This window comes from Hemicordylus capensis, chromosome 1 (genome assembly GCF_027244095.1).
Source record: "Hemicordylus capensis ecotype Gifberg chromosome 1, rHemCap1.1.pri, whole genome shotgun sequence".
Lineage (NCBI taxonomy): Eukaryota > Metazoa > Chordata > Lepidosauria > Squamata > Cordylidae > Hemicordylus > Hemicordylus capensis.
Genome location: NC_069657.1, coordinates 241,740,048 through 241,761,314, shown reverse-complemented (window position 1 = coordinate 241,761,314; position 21,267 = coordinate 241,740,048). Strand labels below are relative to the sequence as shown.

Sequence of the window (21,267 nt, the reverse complement as noted above, 5' to 3'; positions counted from 1 at the left end):
TCACTATATGCAGGTAATGAGCTGAGATGAGGAACACCCTCTGTAAGGGAGTGCTCCTAATCCCAGCTTGTTACAGTACCTGTATAAAAGACACCTGTCCATAGAAGCAAGCAATCACTCAGCTTCCAAACTCACCACCATGCCCAAGACCAAAGAGCTGTCGAAGGATGTCAGGGACAAGGTTGTAGACCTGCACAAGGCTGGACTGGGCTACAAGACTATCGCCAAGCAGCTTGGTGAGAAGGTGACTACAGTTGGCACGATAACTCACAAATGGAAGAAACACAAAACAACTGTCAATCTCCCTCGGTCTGGGGCTCCATGCAAGATCTCACCTCGTGGAGTTGCAATGATCATGAGAACGGTGACAAAGCAGCCCAGAACGACACGGGGGGAACTTGTCAATGATCTCAGGGCAGCTGGAACCATAGTCACCAAGAAAACAATTGGTAACACACTACGCCGTGAAGGACTGAAATCTTGCAGTGCCCGCAAGGTCCCCCTGCTCAAGGCAGCACATGTACAGGCCCGTCTGCAGTTTGCCAATGCACATCTGAATGATCCAGAGGAGAACTGGGCGAAAGTGTTGTGGTCAGATGAGACCAAAATCGAGCTCTTTGGCATCAACTCAACTCGCCGTGTGTGGAGGAGGAGGAATGCTGCCTATGAGCCCAAGAACACCATCCCCACCGTCAAACATGGAGGTGGACACATTATGCTTTGGGGGTGTTTTTCTGCTAAGGGGACAGGACACCTTCACCGCATCGAAGGGACGATGGACGGGACCATGTACCGTCAGATCTTGGGTTAGCACCTCCTTCCCTCAGCCAGGGCATTGAGAACGGGTCGTGGATGGGTATTCCAGCATGACAATGACCCAAAACACACAGCCAAGGCAACAAAGGAGTGGCTCAAGAAGAAGCACATGAAGGTCCTGGAGTGGCCCAGCCAGTCTCCAGACCTTAATCCCATAGAAAAGTCTGTGGAGGGAGCTGAAGGTTCGGGTTGCCAAACATCAGCCTTGAAACCTTTCTGACTTGGAGAGGATCTGCAAAGAGGAGTGAGACAACATCCCTCCTGGGTTGTGTGCAAACCTGGTGGCCAACTACAAGAAACGTCTGACCTCTGTGATTGCCAACAAGGGTTTTGCCACCAAGTACTAAGACATCTTTTGTGAAGGGATCGAATACTTATTTCCCTCACTACAATGCAAATCCATCGCTGACTTTTGGGCACTGGGCTTTTGAGGGTTTGTTTGTTGTTATTCTGTCTCTCACAGCTACAATAAACCTACCATTCCAATTATAGCCTGGTCATTTCTGTGTCAGAGGGCAAACGGACAAAATCAGCAGAGGATCAAACACTTATTTCCCTCACTGTATGTAGGGGAAGAAAGAGGTAGGTGGCAACAAATAACTTTTATTGGTTCTTAAAGAACAAAACATAGTAGTCGCTGTTGCATCCAATACAGAAATGGAAGGGATAACTACTACAATTAGGAACCAGCTACTACAATTAGGAACCAAAGGAACTTAGCATAGATAGATACCAAGATGATCAGGGGCCAAGAGCACCTTCCTTAGAGGTAAGGCTACCACACCTGGGGCTTTTTAGTTTAAAAATAAGATGACTGAGGGGCGACATGATAGAGGTCTATAAAATTATATATGGTGTAGAGAGAGTGGGGAGAGAGAAATCACATGTTTTGTGCTGCTGATAATATAGACTTACTGAAGGACATTGATGCTGGGAAAGGAACTGTACATATTTCTGTGATGAAATGCTATGTGGAATGGCAAGATGACACTCCTTTATGCCCAAGTCATGGCAGAGGAAATGGCCAAATCTATAGATGACTATTTTTCCATAAATGAAAACTGCGGAGTGTCCTTAACCAGTGTTAGATGCTTTTAAATCTGTATTAAACGGGAAATTTATTCATCCGGCATCTCACAAGATCACTAAAAGAAAAGGAAAACACAAATCTGATAAATAATATTAAATAACTTGAGAGGCACCGTTAAGGAAAATGGAGGGGAAAACTACAGATGCTTTCTGAGAGAAAGAAAAAAAAGAGAAGGAAACTGGAACTGCTGCTAACACCCCAAATTCAAAAGGGCCTCCTATATATGCATCACAACTACTATGAAAAGAGGGCCAAGGCCAGTATGTACCTTTCCAGAAGGTTATCTGATAAAATTGCATCAGGATTAATGAAGTCACTTAAATCATCACTCATACATACATAAATAAGGTGGAACAAATTTCAGAAGAACTTGCAAAGTATTATTCAAAACTATACACCTCAGACTTGCCTCAAAAAGATTGTGTTTCTCAATTCCTTGATAACATCATACCTCTCCACCTATCAGGTGATCATGCTGCATTTTTGGAGTAAGAAATCACAGATCACTAAGTCTGTCATACTATAAAGACATTAAAAATGAGAAAGTCATCAGGTAGGGACAGACTTCACTCAGACTTTTATAAGAATTCCACACACAACAAGCAGGTAGCAAAGGTCTTTCATATAGTAATGAAAGATGGAAAGATTCCAGAAACATGGAAAGAAACATGAATAATAGTGATTCCTAAACCTGATAAACCTATTAAAGTAGAATAATATTCATCATTCACTCTCATTACTTAATCAAGATATGAACATATTTACATCTCTCCTAACAAGAAGGTTAAACAAAATTATAATTCTAGATATACGTCTCAGATTGGATTCATCCCAGAACATCTCACCTGTCAGGCAACTTTATAGACAGTCCTTGAATATTATCCCTCTATGGAAAAGAAAGGCCATCCCCTAATTATTCTATTATTAGATGCTGAAAAGGCATTTGATCACTCAGAACACAAATCTCTTTAAAGTTAGGAAAAAAGGGGGCTGAACAACACTTTAGAACAACTTTGCAAACACTACATTCTCACATTATGGCAAAGCTAATAACTTCTGCTCAAAGGAATTTCGTTTCATAAGAGGCACCAGACAAGGATTTCCACTGTCACTGCTACTATTTGCTCTATCAATGGAACCCTTGGCCAAATCCATCAGAGAAAATATTGATACAAGGAATAAATGTTGGACATACTTCACTTAAAATAAGCCTATTGGCAGATGATAATGTAGTAAACTAACTAACCCCAAAGAAAGTGTTTCGGAATACAAAATATTTTAGCACAATTTTGCAAAGTTTATGGCCTTAAAATTAATCATACTAAGTCACAGATGCTCTCAATAAACTTACCACTCCACACTAATATATATATATATATACATACACATACAAGTGTGTATATATATATATATATATATATAAATCTTCCAATATTGATGCCTAACACAACCTTGGAGATCTCTAGGAATGTATATTACGGACAATGCATCAGATGATTTAATTAAAAATGATTATGGATAACTATTATACAAAATAAAATGGTATTTGCTTTGATGGAATCATCTAAACCTTTCCCTGGACTCAATGAATTCAGTCAAAATGATATCACCACCCAAATTTTTATTTTTGTTTCAATCAATTCCAATGCTCATTCCCAATATGATGTCTGTGGCAAAAAATCCCTATATAACTTTATTTGGAATAGGGAAAGGACCAGGATAAGCAGGGATATCATGGATAGACCATCTAAAATAGGAGGTATGGGGCCCCATCAGCCTTCCCTCTAGCAGGGATTCCCAGATGTTGTTGACTACAACTCCCAGAATCCCCAGCTACAATGGCTTTTGCTTGGGGATTCTGGGAGTTTTAGTCAACAACATCTGGGAATCCCTGCTAGAGGGAACACTGGGCCCCAGTACCTCCAGGAATATGCTTTCCAACTCAGACACATACCTAGACAACAGCAACAGTCAACAAACCTGTGGATGAATTTGAGATGTGATTATATAGGCTTCTTATATAGGCTTAAAAGATAATATGGCAACTTAAAAAAAAAGAAAGACCTATATCTATTCAAAACAAAAAAACTTTTTCTTACCTGGATATACTCCAAGTTCCTTCCCAAGACAAAGAAGAGAACTTACCCACAGATTTATTGATGTAATTAAAGATGGGAAATTGCTTCTTAAAGCAAAACTATTGTCCAAGAATTCACCTGTAATTCTTCCATAGTTTGAATACCGACAACTTCAACATTTTCTAACTTCAAACAACTCCCTATCAAGAAACAGTACTGTCTTTGAAAATCTTTTATTCCAAGGGCACTTCATAAACAAGGACTTAAGTTTTTAAATTTTACAAGTTGATAAACAAAGAAAATTGGAACAAAAAAAAAATTGTAGATGGACAAGTGGTCATACAACACCAGCAAAAATATAGACAAGGATTAATGGGACCTAATATGGTAATCAAGAACCCTTAACACCATGTCTCTGAATAAACAGGAACTTAGCTTCAAAATACTATCTAGATGGCACACACTTTCCCGGCCAAACTGCTGATTTTTATTCCACGCTCCTTGCAGAGAAGAAACCTTTTATCACGTGCAATGTTGCCAAATTTTGTGTGGCTGCTGTTAAAATCCACCAACAGCTAACTTCTAGCCCTACTTTCTCGATGCCGCTACAAGAGGCTTCTATGTTGGTGTACTTTGTATGATTGAATTCTTATCAGAATGTAGTAGTATTTGTTTGTATGTACATCAGATGATCAATGAGCGCAATAAAGCTATTCATTCATATCTAGATGGCACTGTACCCCAACACTATTGAATTATGATCATCCAAATTGTCCATCAACATACAGAGGGAATGCGGGAGAAGAGGCAACTATTTTCATTTATGGTGCGAACATCCTAGATAAAATTATTTTGGGAAAACATATGGCAATACATAACAATATCCTCGGTCTTTCTATACCATTAGATCAAATCGTCTTTATACTTGGGGCCCCACAAAATGTTTCCCTTTCAACAAGTTGCAATTAATTAATTGCAGTCATCCTGATGGCAGCTAAATTAGTAAGAACCAAAGGATGGGGGAAAAAGAGAAAAACGCCATTGATCAAAGATTGGTTTAATAAAATTTGGGACATGCTAAATATGGACAAAATCTATTTACAAATAAAAAAAATACATCAACCCCCAATTTAAAAATGACCTTTTATTATGTTGGATATCTTTCTAGAATTATATCGACAAATCTAAAATACACAATAAACCAGAATGTTTGAAACCCATCCTCATTTATTAAAATAAAACAAATACCTTATTGATATGCAAATAGAATATACATTAGTTGAAATAATTGATAATTACTGTTCTTGCTTGGCAACCTTTTTGTATTGTGAAAATACCAAAATAAAGAGTATTTAAAAAGGAATAGCAACCTACCACTTGATCAGTACTTCAACAACTGAATTACTGTATTGTATAATAGACTTCATTGCCTACAATTTTCCAAAAGATTTGAGAGAGAATGGAAAGAAAGAAAAGTGCAACAATAATTTATTGCTGGAAAAGCCTCCAACACACATGAGCACACGCGCACACCCACCCACCCACACTCTCTCTCTCTCTCTCTCTCTGGGGTACCCGAGCTGAAGGTTTCTGACAGAAGGGGTACATTTGTTTAGATGTAGACTTTCTTGATCAGAAGAACTGATGATTTGGCAATAGTTTATCAGCCTGTTTTTGAGAGGGTTGCATTCCTTTGAAGGAATACATGTGCAGGCTGGGAGTGCTCCTGGACCCAGCTTTGTATCTGGATGTTCGGTACCTGTCATAGCCTGGAGGGCTTTTTCCCATCTCGCCTGGATTTTATTTTCAGCTCCTTAGCCCATATGCAGCCTTTCACTGCCTCTAAACACTACTCTGGTTAAGGATGTCAAATCACTTCTGCAGGTGGGGATAGCACAGATGGCAAACCCCCAGATGACTTCACCCAGTTTCATATAGATATTAAAGAGCACATGAGAAAAGACCGAACCCTGTGGATGTCATAGGCCAATGTCCAAGGCATTGGGCAGGAATCCGCCAGTACCACATTCAGGACCCCACACTAGAAAACCAAAAGAAAGCTATAAGGTTGCTGGGCATCATCCAACATCATAAGGCTCTTAACATTGTCTTCTCACTGCCCCGGTGCTTGTGGAGGAAATTTTACAAACGGCTGGAATGTCAAGCTCATCCGAGTCAAGAAGCAGATTCTCAGCTTCATCACCAGCCAAGAAAAGACAATCTCAAAGTCATATGCTGAACTGAAAAGGGCTGACAATCCATATGAAAGATGTGATCTTATTAACTTGGTGATAAAGGCTGTTTTTAGTGATGTCATTGCAAAAGATGTCTGTTGAATTGATGGAGGGCTATAGGCCACCTCCAGCCTCCAAGGCAGGATGCCTCTGAGTACCAGTTGCAGGGGAGTCACAGCAGGAGAGAAGGCATGCCCTCAGCTCCTGCCTGTGGCTTCCAGCGGCATCTGGTGGGCCACTGTGTGAAACAGGATGCTGGACTAGATGGGCCTTGGACCTGATCCAGCAGGGCTGTTCTTGTGTTCTTATGCTGTCGGGAGAATATGGTATGAAGATTTTAAAATGAACAGACTTATCAAAGAACCGTCAATTTTATAGGTACCAAACAAGAATGAATAAGTAAAACTATGTTCAACTACCAAGAAGAAACTTAAAGTAAAGGTAGCAAGTACTATTACAAAGTTAATTGCAAACTGTTCACTCTTTGCATGTTTTGTTGTTATTACAAGATCACAGCATGATATCAATTTATATAACACTTTGGGCCACTATGAATCAATATGAATCAACTACGATCCATGTTCCAAGCAGATGGAATAAGGCATCCATGTCAGTCAAAAAGTCAATTAATTAACATTTTAAAGTCTCTTCCAAATCAAACACCAAGAGACAATAGAACCAATTGTTTCTCCAATAAGTCTGTTGTTGAGCCATCATAGGTGGTATGGCAGAAGTACGGGCTACTGAAAAACCAATGTATGTACAAAATACTTTCCAGAATATGCCTGAGGGCTTCACTGCAAAACTGCAGCAAAAGTTTTGGAGATATGATGAAGTTCATCTGGTATCTGATACATACACTACAGGATCCATAAAGAAGATTACTAGACACCAGAGAGCCCAGGTGTCTCACCAACACAAGACAAAATAAGGGATGGTACCATATCTCAAACGTTAAGAGGAGGAAGAGGCTGTCAGATATAAATAATAAAGTATCTAGTTATCTGGCACACAAGATGTTACAGTGTGCATACAATTGTTCAAAGGACTTTATTGCATTATGTAATCAAGTAGGTGTCACACATTCTTCCTTCGTCTTAATGCAGAGTACACAAGACGAGCTGATACTAAGATCATTTTGCACCTTCAGTACAAAAGAGAGAGGTACTACTAGAATTCTTATATTTTTACAGGACAGAGATGTTTTAATCCTTACTGTGAGATGGTATCCTAGATCTCCTCCTGATGTGTGTGTCTGTGTGCGCACGCGCGCACACACACACACACACACACGCTTCAGGAGAATTGATTTCCATGGATAACGCATTGTTCTAGTAAGAACTAATCTGCCTATTTTCCTTTCACTATAATCTTAATGGATAATTACCATCCTCACCAGTTAGTCCACTTCAGCCTTAAACGTTCACATGTCTGCCATTTTGAATTAGGGTGGATGACATCACAAACTCGGCTGTTGACGTGTCTCTACAATTGTACCCAATTTGGTTCATATTAGTCAAGGCATTGCCAAGTTTGGGAGTGGAGGGGGATACATGGATGGACACGCACACGCGCGCACACACAGAATGCGAGATATCTCAAGCTTACTTTCCAAAGTAGGATAAAAGTTAAAAGTAGGATACAATTTGATATTAGCAAAAACTTTTGGAGTTCTTTTAATCTTTGGCAACATCTGGGAATCATTTATTAGGGAGCCAAGTTCATGTAAATATTGAAGTGGGGCTCTTTGAGCAGGTTAGGACCACAGGAAGCTGCTTTATATAGAGTCAGACCACTGGTCCATCTAGCTCAGTTTTGGCTACACTCACTGGAAGTGGCTCTTCAAGGTTTCAGGCAGGAGTCATTCCCAGCACTACCTGGAGATGCTAGGGAGTGAACCTGGGATGTTCTGCATGTGAACAGATGCTCTACCATTGAGCTACGGCTTCATCCTCTATATCTTACAGCACACAGTGCTCACAAGCATCCAAATGCATCCAGTGCTCACCCATCCAAATGCAACCCAGGACAGTTGTTTAGCAAAGGGGACAATTCATGCTTGCTTACTGCAAGACCAGCTCTCCTCCCTATTCAAATGCAAAGAGCTGATAACCTAATTTAGCAAGCAGGACCACTTAAGGTTTTTATGAAAATTAATGCATCGATCTAATCTTAAATCTATAATATTGTATGGCAACATTCAAAAGGGATCTAAATTTGCACAACAGATAATCTAGCAATTTGTTTTAACATTGTGTTAATCCTGTACAGCTATGTTTTGATGTGATTTTTGTATTTTATTTATTCTTTATCATATGTATATACCACCTGATATAGATATCTCTATTTTAAAAGAGAAATGGTTTACATACAGCTCAGCACCCTACCAACAGAAGAGTGCTGGCTCTGTATGAGTCCAAAGCACGTCACCACTGCTTTGGAATAAGGAATAAGGGTGCAACAAGTGACAATTTTGTGTTATACTTTATAAACATTTTTTAAATCAGAAAATTCCTCCTTCCATGGCATATATTTTGCAATGCTTCATCACAGCCTTTAAATGAAAGGCCAAAGCCTTTCAGTGGACAGTACCACATAGATATTTGGCGATTTGTGGTGTGGGGGAGCAAGGGGCTACCCAAACCATTACGTAGGACGTAGCTACAGTGCAAAACAAGAGTCCCACTCTCCTTTCAACACTAATTCACTAATCCTGCAGCCTGAAATGCATGCACAATCTGACTGCTTCTCAAGAAAGCCATACAGAGATAGCAGTACCCTGTTATTTATAGAGCTGGTTCACATGAGGCTCTGAAGATATATGGAGCTTTCAAGGAGTGCATGCTTCTGGTGACATGTAGTCTGCCAACCTCTGGTCCCCACGGCGGTTCCCTACTTCTGCCTGAGATGCTCCACCCAATTTCAGTTGGCGACAAGTTGGGCAGAATCTCGGGCAGAAGTCAGGGACTGTTTTTGAGAGGTAAAACTGAATACTTCAGATTTATGCTGGGGATATAATTTTCAGACTTTGCCAAGGGCACAGAAATGCCTTATGTCTTGGCTCTTGGACACAGAGAAATTCTGTGGTTCTTAAGGAATGCGTCAGAGCTGCAGCAACCCTGCTCTCATAGGGAAAGATGGGAGCAGGGGAGCTGCTGGGGAGTCCTTCCATAAACAAGTTCTTTCACATTTTTGTCACATCCTCTTTCTTTGGGCTTCTAGTGAAGCTAAATTGTTCCTCCCATCCTCCTCTTTATTCTTGAAGAATGTTTTCTCCTTAAGTGCAGAACAAACATTGTTCAGCACTGACTCAGTGAGCTTCTGTATGCATGTTCTAAAGGGGGCTCATACCGAGTGGCTCCATAGAGATGCTGGACAGCGTGTACTAATTCAAGTTAATTCTTGTACAATGTCCTCTCTCACATTTTTCATACTTATTTTTGAGAAATTCTGACATTAGTAGCTGTCTGAGTTTAATCTATTCTAGAATTCTGTGGGCAGCATAAAGAGCAGCCACTGGAAACAAAAAAGGGGAAATCTCCACTAAGGTTTCTGTTCAATTGAATGGCGGATGAAGGTAAAATAAGAGAGAAAGAGAAATTTATACACAGGTTGTTAATCTCATGGGTTCTTCAAATTTCTAACTAGTGGCCTGGACCTAGAACAGGGAATTTTCTGAGTTCCTTTGATGAAGCAAGCTCCGGCTTATTTATTTATTTATTATTTATTACATTTATATTCCACTCTTCCTCCAAGGAGCCCAGAGCGGTGTACTACATACTTGAGTTTTTCCTCACAACAACCTTGTGAAGTAGGTTAGGCTGAGAGAGAAGTGACTAGCCTAGAGTCACCAGCTAGTATCATGGCTGAATGGGGATTCGAGCACGGGTCCCTGGTCCTAGTCCAGCACTCTAACCACTACACCACACTGGCTTATGAAAGCTTGTGCCACAAATTATTAGTTGGGTTTGCTGTAACAGACTAAAACAGCTACCCCTTTTGAATTTATCTTGGGATACTTTGTTGTGCAGCTTTCTCAAAGGTCCAGCAACAAAGTAGTATACATACAAGGGCTTAAAAAAGCATTTTAGAGCCAATCTATGTGATTCAGAGTGTGAATACGGCTTAGCTCTTCAATCAGGACATTATTATTTCCATGTTGAACAAAGATCATGATCCAGTGCTCTTTGAACCCAATGAGGTGGGTCAGAAGTAGGGGGATCCCTCTGTTTTCCTTTTACAGCTTCTATAAGGGTAACTGCTTATTTACTAGATTCTTCTTGTGGATACTTCTACTTTAGTTTTATATGCTGCTAATGCAACTTCAGCAAGACATAGCTAACTTCATGGTTTGTAATCAAACAACAAACACAACAACTAAACAAAGAGCAAAAAATAATTTTTTCCAAAGCAGCACAAGTAATGACAAGAAGGAATGTTCTAGACAGATCCGAATATTAAGAGGGACAAGGTAAATCGCTGATAAGCTGTTTTGTATAAATATTTAATTATCAGTAATTGGTTTTAGTTCAGTTGCATGGCGTCTCAACCCACAAAGTTGATGGCTATGTTCTGAAGTTATGAAGCCAAACTGCACTCATTTGAACTTGAGGTGCCTCTCCATCCAGGCAGTATCTTGGCACTTCAGGTTCAGAGGCACAAGCAGCCATGTGGAAGGCACCTTTCTTCATGTATACACAAAGAATCCTTCAGTTTTTAAATGCTCCCACCCGACTGGCTTTGCTAATGAAGTTTTTCAAGAGGTCGTGGTCCATTTCTGCAAAGCCTGAAGTCTGAGTAACCACAGTCAGATGGTTTATGCAAAACCGGAAGCAAAACTCCTCTAAGTCCTAGGAATGAAATAAGTGTTATATTATTATGGGTTACTAAAAATGTGAATGCCAACAGGAAAACTGCAAGGTGGACACATTTCTCAGGCATTGTTGCATATCCTGATACTGACACCAGCCAGAATTCAAAACAAAAATGGAGGGAAACAGCAACTATCATAGAGAAGGGCCCAGATCATTTGCTGCATAAAATACGCAGATATTAATATGACGGATATTTATATACCGCTTTTTTTGACAAAAGTTCCCAAAGCAGTTTACATAGATATGAATTAATACATAAAATGGCTCCCTATCCCCCAAGGGTTCACAATCTTAAAAAGAAACATAAGATAGACACCACCAGCAGCCACTAGAAGGATGCTATGCAGATGGCAGTGGGATGTGCAGGAGAGCCTCTCTGAAAGATCTTATGGGCCAGGTAGATTCTTATGAGAGTACAGTAGGCAGTCCTTCAGGTACCTAAGCCTACCAGCACTGAACAGTGCCTGGAAACACACTGGTAGCCAGTGCAGCAGATACAGCAACAGAGTGGTACTGGCCAAGCAACTAGCACTCATCAAGATCCTCACTGCTTTGCTCTGTACCAACTGTAGTTTTTGAAGAGTCTTCAAGGGCAACCCAATGTACAGTAGTCTAAACAAGAGGTGACAAGAGCATGGGTCACCATTGCAAGGTCTCTATGAGTGCAGCTGATGGGCAAAAGAACTCAGACAGTATTCTTGAAGACACTGTAAGTTAAGGACACCAAGATGTCCTGGACCAAGATGTCCTGGACACCAAGATGTCCTTCCTAATGTCCATACCTCCACCAAACCAGCTTCCTCTCCTCCTCCTGTGAGTTTCAAAAGGAAAGTTGGTAACCCACACTTCATGCCTGAGTTCACAGCTCTCTATTGCCAGCTAGAGCAGGAAACAATGGGATACTGTCCTACTTGCTCATCCAATGATTGTAAGCCCTCCCACTCCCTCAGACATGCAAGTACTTCCTCTGTCATCATCAGTCCTAGTCTGGGGAAATTCCATCGACCGTTTAAATAGGCAGCTAATCAAAGGGCATGCAAATGCAAGGGCAGGGAGAATCCAGGGAGCCTTGGCGATGGCAGAAAAGGAACAGTTAAGAATGCAAAAAAAGTTAAGCTGTGAAACCACTCAGAAAATACACTAGAACAGCTTAACTGCTACAGGATCACCAAATCCTTATTAATCGTATGGTGAGTAAACCAAAAGTCCCCTGGCACAAACTCATGCAGCAAGGCAGAATCCCCAAAATCCAGGGGTTCAAGGAAGATTTTTAGTACAGGTCGACCTCTTTATCCGTGGGGGTTTCATTCTTGGCCACAACCACGGATAATGGAACCGCACGGATAATGAAACCTTGAGGCAATGGGAATTGGCAGGTTAGCTTCCTGGAGATGAAAAATGGCAAAAGAGAGACCAAAAATGGTGAAAATAAGAGAAATAAAGTGTCATACCATGCTCTGCAGGGCCTCCAGCTGTCCAGCAATGCCCCCACAACCCCCAGTTTCTGTGATTTTCCATTACGGGAATTTTAAACTAAAATTTTAAACTAAAGAGCCACAAAATGGCTCCTTTCAGCAAAATGTTTTCTGGCCACCCAGGAACCGTGGATAAGAGATTTCTAACCCTTTTTAAAACTACATATAACGAGGTCGGGTCTCCATTGTCCAACCTCAGATATGCGAAACCATGCGTGACGAGGTCCACCTCTAATGTACAAAGAAACAGCTTCACATTATCTGATCATGCAGCTTCCTGCAGAGATCCACCTGTTATTGGACATTATTCTGTTACCTCCCTACGTAGGGAACAGAGATGGGACACAGAGCTAGAAGGGGCTTAATGGCTTAATAGTTCTCCCATAATACCAAATCTTCACATTTGACCTTCTGTTTGCTTGTAATTACAAGTGACATTTTTGTAGAATAAGTGTGATTATCACAATAACGTTGGCTCAAGTATCAATAGTAATATTGAATAGCTTAACTAAGAACAGACATAGTATTTGAAAAAAAATGAGCACTCCAATAGAACTATTAGTATTTTTCACTCTTCATTTAAAATTATTCAGTAATGAGGTACTGGGAACAAGCACAGTGGATGCACAAAAGCAGATTGCTGAAAGGGAGAGAGAGATTTAAGTGCAATGAATGCACCACTGAGAGACCTTAAGGGCCAAGTTGAAGACAGACCATCCTGGAGAGAATCTATCTATGTGGTCGCTAAATGGCTACACTGACTTGATGGCACTTAATCAATCAATCAATCAAGTTATACTGAAATCAAAAGACTCATAGTTAAGCTACTGACTCCTCTCTAGATTGTGTTGATTTTTCAATTATCCTTTATAACCATTTACAAAGTTCATTTAATCAAGTGGAAGAGGTCACACATGGCCTAACAGTTTATCATTAATTTGTATATGTGTATTCCAAGTTCTCTCCCTGGCAGCATCTCCAAGACAGCGCTGAGAGAGACTCCTAACTGCAACCTTGGAGAAGCCGCTGCCAGTCTGTGTAGACAATACTGAGATAGATGGACTAATGACTCTACTTGGTAGAAGACAGCTTCCTATATTCAACCAAAAAAGGCATGTGTGCAGCACTAGCATCCCTGCTTCTGAAGTGCAGCAGCTCACAAATTTTGCCAATCCCCCTTGCCCCAGACATGCTGCATACAATCTGGAAGTAGGTCCCCGAGGTCATACCGCCCCCAGGTGCCTAGTTCTAGGAGAAGGGGGGACTGGCAAAAATCACCCCTCAAGCGGGCAAGCCCTTGCACTTCAGAAGTGGGGACACTAGCGCAGCACACTTGCCTTCGGTTGTTGCAGGAGTGCAGGTATAGTCAGCATGTTGGTCCGAGAGTTTTGACAACTAGTGCAATTAAGTCAGCTAAAAGAACTAGACTACAAGAAGAGGAGGGTACCTGCCACTTTCTGGGCAGCAGCCTACCCACTTCCTTAGGCTGAGAGGCTTATCTGACATCTCAAGAACCAGGGATGCCATGGCCTATTAATAGTTCACACTTAAAGGACCTGCCTTCTCATCCTCGGCAAAGCACCACGTACATAAGTGCTGCGATACAGATCAAACTTAGCATATGTACAGTGCTCTTGAGTGATTAGTGTGTTTCATACGCTGGTAATCTTTACAACAGTTCTATAGAGTAAGCCTGTCCATGGGATTGGGGGCTATGGGGGCTCTCTAGTTAGTTTATGGCAGAGGTGAAATTTGAATCTCAGCAGTCCTTATGCTATATGAGCTCACCAAATTATATCTCACAGAGCTGGAAAGGGGTGTGTGAGCCATCTATCTGACCCCTGTTAAAATGCAGGAAAAGCACCCCAAAGAGACAGATGCCCAGCCTCTTTTTGAAGATCTCAAGGAAGGACGAGCTCATCAACCCCTCGTTAATCAGCTCCTCTGCTGAACTGTTCCTACTCTTAAGACATTCCTCCTAATGTTCAACCGAAATGTCTCATCCTGTAATTTAAGCCCATTAGATCTATTTCTATATGGCAGCCCTCCAGGTATCTGAAGAGTGCTATTGTGCCCCTCACCACCACCCCCCCCGCCCAGTCCTCTTCTCTAGGCTAAACATACCCAGTTTCTCCAACCCTTTCCCATAGGGCTCATTTTCCAGTCCCCCAACCATCTTCACTGCATTCCTTTGAACTCTTTCTAGTTTGTCTTCATCTTTAACAGTAAAGGTGTCCAGAACTGGCTACAGTACCTGAGATGAGGACTGACTAAGGTGAAATAAAGTGGAACTATTATTTTCTGTGACTTGGAAACTATAGTTCTAAAATTATATTTTGCCTTTATTGCAAAATATGATTTTGATGAGTCAACATCACACACCCCACCAAATGCAGAACTTTGCACTTGTCTCAGTTGAATTTCCTTTTGATAGGAACAATCGGGGTTCAGACCATCTTCCATTTCCACTGTGCATGGCTCCCAAACATATCAAAGAACATGTCTCAGAAAGAATAAGGATTAGTAAACGCCCACCTTAGCTTCATACTTGACTGCAGCTGAAAGAAGGGCAATTGCATTCTCCTCACAAATGCCCTGCTTGATAGTTTGCTGGCAAAGCTTTTTCAGTCGATTCTCTCGATAGAATGTGGCCAAGTCCAGCAGACCTGCCAGAAAAAGAAAACAAGTTGATACATAGCGAAAGCTTTACTCCCGCACCCCACCTGAGTAACATAAAAACAGACAGCTACAGCACATAAATGTTTGCGATTCGGTACATGTAAAACATAGAATGTTAATATAACTTGAGAAATAATACTCAATAATGCATTACAGACATGAACATGTAGTCTATGAACTTATCCCTACTCTGCAATACTCCTCTCAACTCTTAAGATTTAGATACAGAAACTCTGGGTCTGCACAGAAGGAAAATATGCCGGAAAATGCCAGCTATAGTTTCTGGCTAACATCCAGACTAGCATTGCATGTACTTAACAGGAGAGGGGGATTCTCATCAGTCTCCCCTTCCCTTTGCACCCCACTCTGTCTCCCGAAAACATGTCCTGAGAGCCCTACAACAATTTTCAGAAGGAATTTGTGGGTTGCGAAGGAAAGGGAGAGTGATGGAAATTGTCCCTCCCACACAAGAACAGTATTTATTATTATTATTATTATTATCTTGTTTACACAGTCAGAAAGGTGTTATTGACTTGTTTGTTTTATCCAGACATTGAGTCCTTCCCAAGGACCTGGGATGGCTGAATTTTATTGTCAATTGTTATAGATATCATCGCAGAATATAGGCTGTTTGCCTGTAAAGCTGCTTTTTGTAATTGGCTGATGGTGATTTCTGTGACCCCTATGGTGTTGAAGTGCTCTTCAAGGTCTTTTGGAACTGCACCCAGGGTGCCAATTACCACTGGGATTATTTTGGTCTTTTTCTGCCACAGCCTTTCAATTTCAATTTGTAGATCTTTGTATTTGGTGATTTTTTCTATTTCTTTTTTTTCTATTCTGCTATCCCCTCGTATTGCTATGTCGATTATTTTGACTTGTTTTTCTTTCTTCTCGACTACAGTTATATCTGGTGTATTGTGTGGCAGATGTTTGTCTGTTTGTAGTCGGAAGTCCCATAATATTTATACATCTTCATTTTCTTCAACTTTTTCAATTTTATGGTCCCACCAATTCTTGGCTACAGGTAGCTTGTATTTTTTGCAGATGTTCCAGTGTATCATTCCTGCTACCTTGCCATGCCTTTGTTTGTAGTCAGTCTGTGCGATCTTCTTACAACAGCTGATCAGGTGGTCCACTGTTTCATCTGCTTCTTTACAAAGGCGGCACTTGCTGTTTGTTGTGGATTTTTCTACTTTTGCTCTTATTGCATTTGTTCTTAGTGCCTGTTCTTGCGCAGCTAGTATTAAACCCTCTGTTTCTTTCTTCAAGTTGCCATTCTTAAGCCATTGCCAGGTCTTGGTGATGTCTGATTTTCCACTTATATTGTGCAAATATTGACCATGCAGGGGCTTATTTCTCCATTTTTCTGCTCGGTTCTTGACTTGTTCTTTCTTGTAGGCCTGCTTTGTTTCATTGTTGTTGAATAGTTTCTCGTTCTTGACCATTTGAAGTGCATCTTCTTCACTGTCCTTGATATATTCTTCAAGGCCTCTTTTCTCGTCCTCTACTATTTGATGGACTTGCAGCATTCCTCTTCCACCTGAGCTGCGAGGGAGGTAGAGCCTATCGAAATCACTGCGGGGGTGCAGAGCATTATTATTATTATTATTATTAATTCAATTTCTATACCACCCTTCCAAAAATTGCTCAGGGTGGTTTACACAGAGAAATAACAATAGTGGGCATAATCCTGGAGAGGAGAGCTGGTCTTGTGGTAGCAAGCATGACTTGTCCCCATAGCTAAGCAGGGTCTGCCCTGGTTGCATATGAATGGGAGACTTGATGTGTGAGCACTGCAAGATATTCCCCTCAGGGGATGAAGCCGCTCTGAGAAGAGCAGAAGTTCCCTCCCTGGCATCTCCAAGATAGGGCTGAGAGAGATTCCTGCCTGCAACCTTGGAGAAGCTGCTGCCAGTCTGTGAAGACAACACTGAGCTAGATAGACCAATGGTCTGACTCAGTATATGGCAGCTTCCTATGTTCCTATGACACTTTCTTCCAAGTTTTGCAACAGCTGCTGCAAATAAGGCAGCCTTCTGTTTAACCACCCTTTCTTTTATGAAAGTCAGCCAGGTTTTTGGATTTGTTAGGAAGGCTAAACTGGGGAGATTACAACTTTACTTAAATACTAGCACTAACAAGATGCAAGGCAGCAACTTGCTCAAACATAGTCTTTTCGAAAGTGTTCCACAGAAGGCCAGTTAGACAGATGGAGGTGAGGGGTCCCAATGTGTCGATGAGACAGTGGTGTCAGGAGGAAGGGTCTAGATACTGGGCGACATTTTAGGACAAGTCTCTACAAAAGGGATAGCCTCCACTTAAACCGAAATGGAACGAGATTGCTGATGCTTAATATCAAAAGTATTGGCTTTTGACCTCTGGAGGAAAGCTGACAGGAACTGGGGAGTATCTGGTTCAGGAGGAATGATCTTTACTCAGAAGTGAACTTCAGTAGGACTTGCTCTCAAGTAACTGTGAATACAATTGCAACCTTAGAACAACAACAAAACCCAGAAACAATACCCAGCACTGTTAGTATGAGACGATCAATGACTAAATATTGCTACCACTTGGGGATTCTTTTTATTAGTTATTTTTATAACTGCCCAGAGATGAAAATTTGAGGCAGTATACAAATTTGATGAAATAAATAAACAAACTGATTAATAATAATAATAATAATAATAATAATAATAATGTTGTTGTTGTTGTTGTTTTGTTTTATTAAATGGGGTATCTAGTAGAATAGGTAGAAACCTTCACTCTTTCCCACCTTTGACCACTCATAAAGATTGGCCAGACTTGTCAATCTGAGGGGAAATAAAGAGAAATACCCATCCCCAAATACAGCTGCAAAGGTAAGAGATGAGTGAGCAATGGCAAGAAAACTATATAAAAGTGGATCTTACAGCACCCTCAGCCATGCCTTGGTCACATTGAGGCTCAATTACTGCAACATGCTCTATGCTAAACTACCACGGAGAAGTATCTGGAAACTTCCAACTAGTCCTGAATGCAGCAGCTAGGTCATCAAGAGCTCGTTATAGGGACCAACTGACTCCCTTGCTTTATGCCATCTGCACTTCCTTCCAATTCACTTTCAGGCACAATTCAAAACATTGGTTGTTGCCTTTAAAGCCCCAAACAGTTTAGGACCACCTTCTCCCATATACAGAAGGCAATGGTAAACCACTCATTTATTCTACCAAGAAAACCACATGGCTCTGTGGTCACCAGGAGTCGACACCGACTCGATGGCACAACCTCTCCTATGCACTTGCCTGAGAATTAAACTCTTCAACTGGATCACATCTCTGGTTATAGGAACATAAAAGCTGCCTTATACCAAGTCAGGCCATTTGTCCATCTAGCTTGGCATTGTCTACACTGGCTGGCAGCAGCTTTCCCAAGCTTTTCCCCAGCCCTACCTGGAGATGCTGGGGACTAAACCTGGGACCTTCTGCAAAACAAATGCTCTACCACTGAGCTACCGGCCTCATCCTTCTTTGGAGGTGCATGCTCCCAATTCTCAATCATGTATCAGCAAACAATAAGGTAGGAGGAGAGGGAGAGTGATGGCACTTGTCCTACCTAGTTTTTCATTGCATGAACTTCCTTATTATGTTACAAAATGAAATAGACCTATGTGTTTGGAGAAGTGTTAGGTAAGGATGTCACTGGTGCAGGATACACGGTCTCTTGAGTGCTGCAGAACTGGACAAGGACAACTGCATATGGCAGGAGGCAAGGCCTGGATGGTTGCTACGTTTTTATTTAGCAGCACCAAAAGCACAGCAGTTGCTTGACAGAGGAAGGGGAGATTGTCATCATCACCATGCAAATAAGTGTGAGGAGAGAGAAAGGAACGGAGGAATGGTGGCTGCCGCTGCTGCTGCCACCGCCACAAAGTTACTGAAGTATACACATGCAGGCAGTATTGGCTTCAGGTTTTTTCCCTTTGAGGCTCCTCTGACCTTCTCAATGGTGCCTCTCCTGCTCAGCAGTTCAGGTGGTGAATGTATATAGAGACTGGAATTTTAGACAGACAGACTCTGGGGCAGAGAGTTTTCTCAAGTGTTAAGCCAATGCAGTGTTTCTCTTCAAAAGTGAAGAAGTGAAATAATCAAGGTTCACTTTTGACTCTTCACTATGGCACAGCAAGATTTGCTAAAAAGAAATGCTGGATATTCAAAGTTTATTCATCTCAAGGGCAAGCAAGGCCAGCAAAGCATTCAGATACTAGATTTTAACCTAAGGACTCAAAACCAGATCAATGAAACTATCAGGTTCTGCATGAAGGAGGAACAGCAGTTGTTTAACTTCATTGTCACTGTGCCAATAGTAAGTAAAGTGTGCCATCAAGTTGATTTCGACTCCTGGTGCCTACAGAGTCCTGTGGTTATAGTACCCGTGGGGATTCGAACCGGCAACTTTCTGCTTGTTAGTCAAGCATTTCTCCGCTGTGCCACTTAAGGTGACTGTGCCAATAGTACAGAAATTGAATTCTATATTGCAGTGATCATCACTGTTTTTGCAGTGGGGGCTGCAGCAAACGAGAGGGCTCATTACACATGGAGTGGGAAGGAAGGGGGCAGGGGGAGAGAGAGCGAGCATGCTGGGGGACAGGAGGAGGAGATGGGGAGCAAGAGAGAGAGCACTAGCCAGTGCAGCGGAAGCAGTGGTGGTGTGGCAGTGGTGGGGGAGAGAGCGAGCGCAAGGGTAATTGCGCCCTTCCTCCTCCGCATGCTCTCTCCCCACCCCCACGGCTATGCCACCACTGCACTAGGCCACTCTCTCTCTCTCTCTCTCTTGCTCCCATCGGGGAAGAAGGGTAGCAAGAGAGAGAGCACAGAGCAGTGTTGCAGTGGAGCAGCAGTGGGAGTGGGGGGCAGGGGAGAAAGCAAGCGGGGCAGGAGGAGGAGAGAGAGAAAAAGAGCTCATGAACCAATGCAGCAGGGTGTGTGTGGGAGAGCATGTGTGAGATAGCCAAAGGGGCAGGAAGGGGGGAGAGGCAAAGCATGGGCTACCACTGGGGTCTGTGTAGGCCGCCAACGGCTTGCGGGCCAGGCAATGAAGAACAGTGCTATACTGCTGAAGTTAAAGACTAAGGCTGAGGTCTAGCACCATTAGGCAGTTTAAATTACAGTGCTCAATTCCTTCTTTTAAGATGCAGTAACATCCATCAGCTTAGAAAACTTTAAAACAGAAGCTAAATATTCTGGAGGTAGCAAACCACCAATTACCAGATGCAAACTTCAGGGTTAGGATTTGTCTTCAACAGAAGCCAGCCCGATGCTCTTGGGAAAGCAGAGTGCTAAACTAGAGGGGCCTCTAGACTAGAAGGCAATGCTTATTTTCACAATTTCTTGCTCAAGCTGCCCTGCAGGTCATGCAGATGAGAAGACTGGTAGGCATCTATGGTGTCGACTTTGTCGTCTCAATAACATACAGGGCTCGTATACAAATCAAGCAAAATAGATAATAGCATAACACAATGTAAATCTGATGTCAAATACAGTCAGTTATAGCCTATTAAAATGTGAATTTAAACTTTTCTAAATTAACACATTTCCCCCCAATTACCTATTGCATCCTCAGGTGAAAGACTGATGCTGTCAGTGTACAGATATTCCAGAAATGCTCGGTAAACAGGATACGAGAATTCACTTATTTCTATAATTTCATCATTATTGTTGTTAAGTACTGAACGGAAATGCTCACACCTGCAGAATTTATAAGACAACAAAGTAAATGACAACACTGACAAGCCGCTTTTTACAACATCTCTCACATACACACAGAGACAGACAGACACAGACATAGTCACACACACCCACAAAGCAGGATAGAGGGCAATCATGGAATTCCTCGCTCTAAACAAATTACAAGAACAGAAAATGTACAACATTTCAGTGATAGTAATGGACACAAATAGTGGGCTTCCCCGCCTAAATAATAGATTAAGGATGAAAAAACAAGGCAAACTGAATGGAGCCAAGAGAGCTGAGGTCCACAAGACGG

The 21,267-nt window shown here is 41.7% G+C and overlaps 1 protein-coding gene across 15 annotated transcripts in view; it reads right to left on the bottom strand.

The window, feature by feature from the left end:
- Positions 1-4,201: 4,201 nt before the first annotated feature.
- RCBTB2 (RCC1 and BTB domain containing protein 2) overlaps positions 4,202-21,267 on the bottom strand; it is a 54,662-nt gene continuing 37,596 nt past the window's right edge. For all 15 annotated transcript variants that reach the window (XM_053283752.1, XM_053283747.1, XM_053283742.1 and 12 more), the window contains 3 exons: positions 20,830-20,969; positions 15,103-15,233; positions 4,202-11,068 (listed from right to left, as the gene is read on the bottom strand). In XM_053283752.1, coding sequence (XP_053139727.1) covers positions 10,928-11,068; positions 15,103-15,233; positions 20,830-20,969 — 412 coding nt within the window. In that variant the 3' untranslated portion in view covers positions 4,202-10,927. The remainder of the gene's footprint in view (positions 11,069-15,102; positions 15,234-20,829; positions 20,970-21,267) is intronic.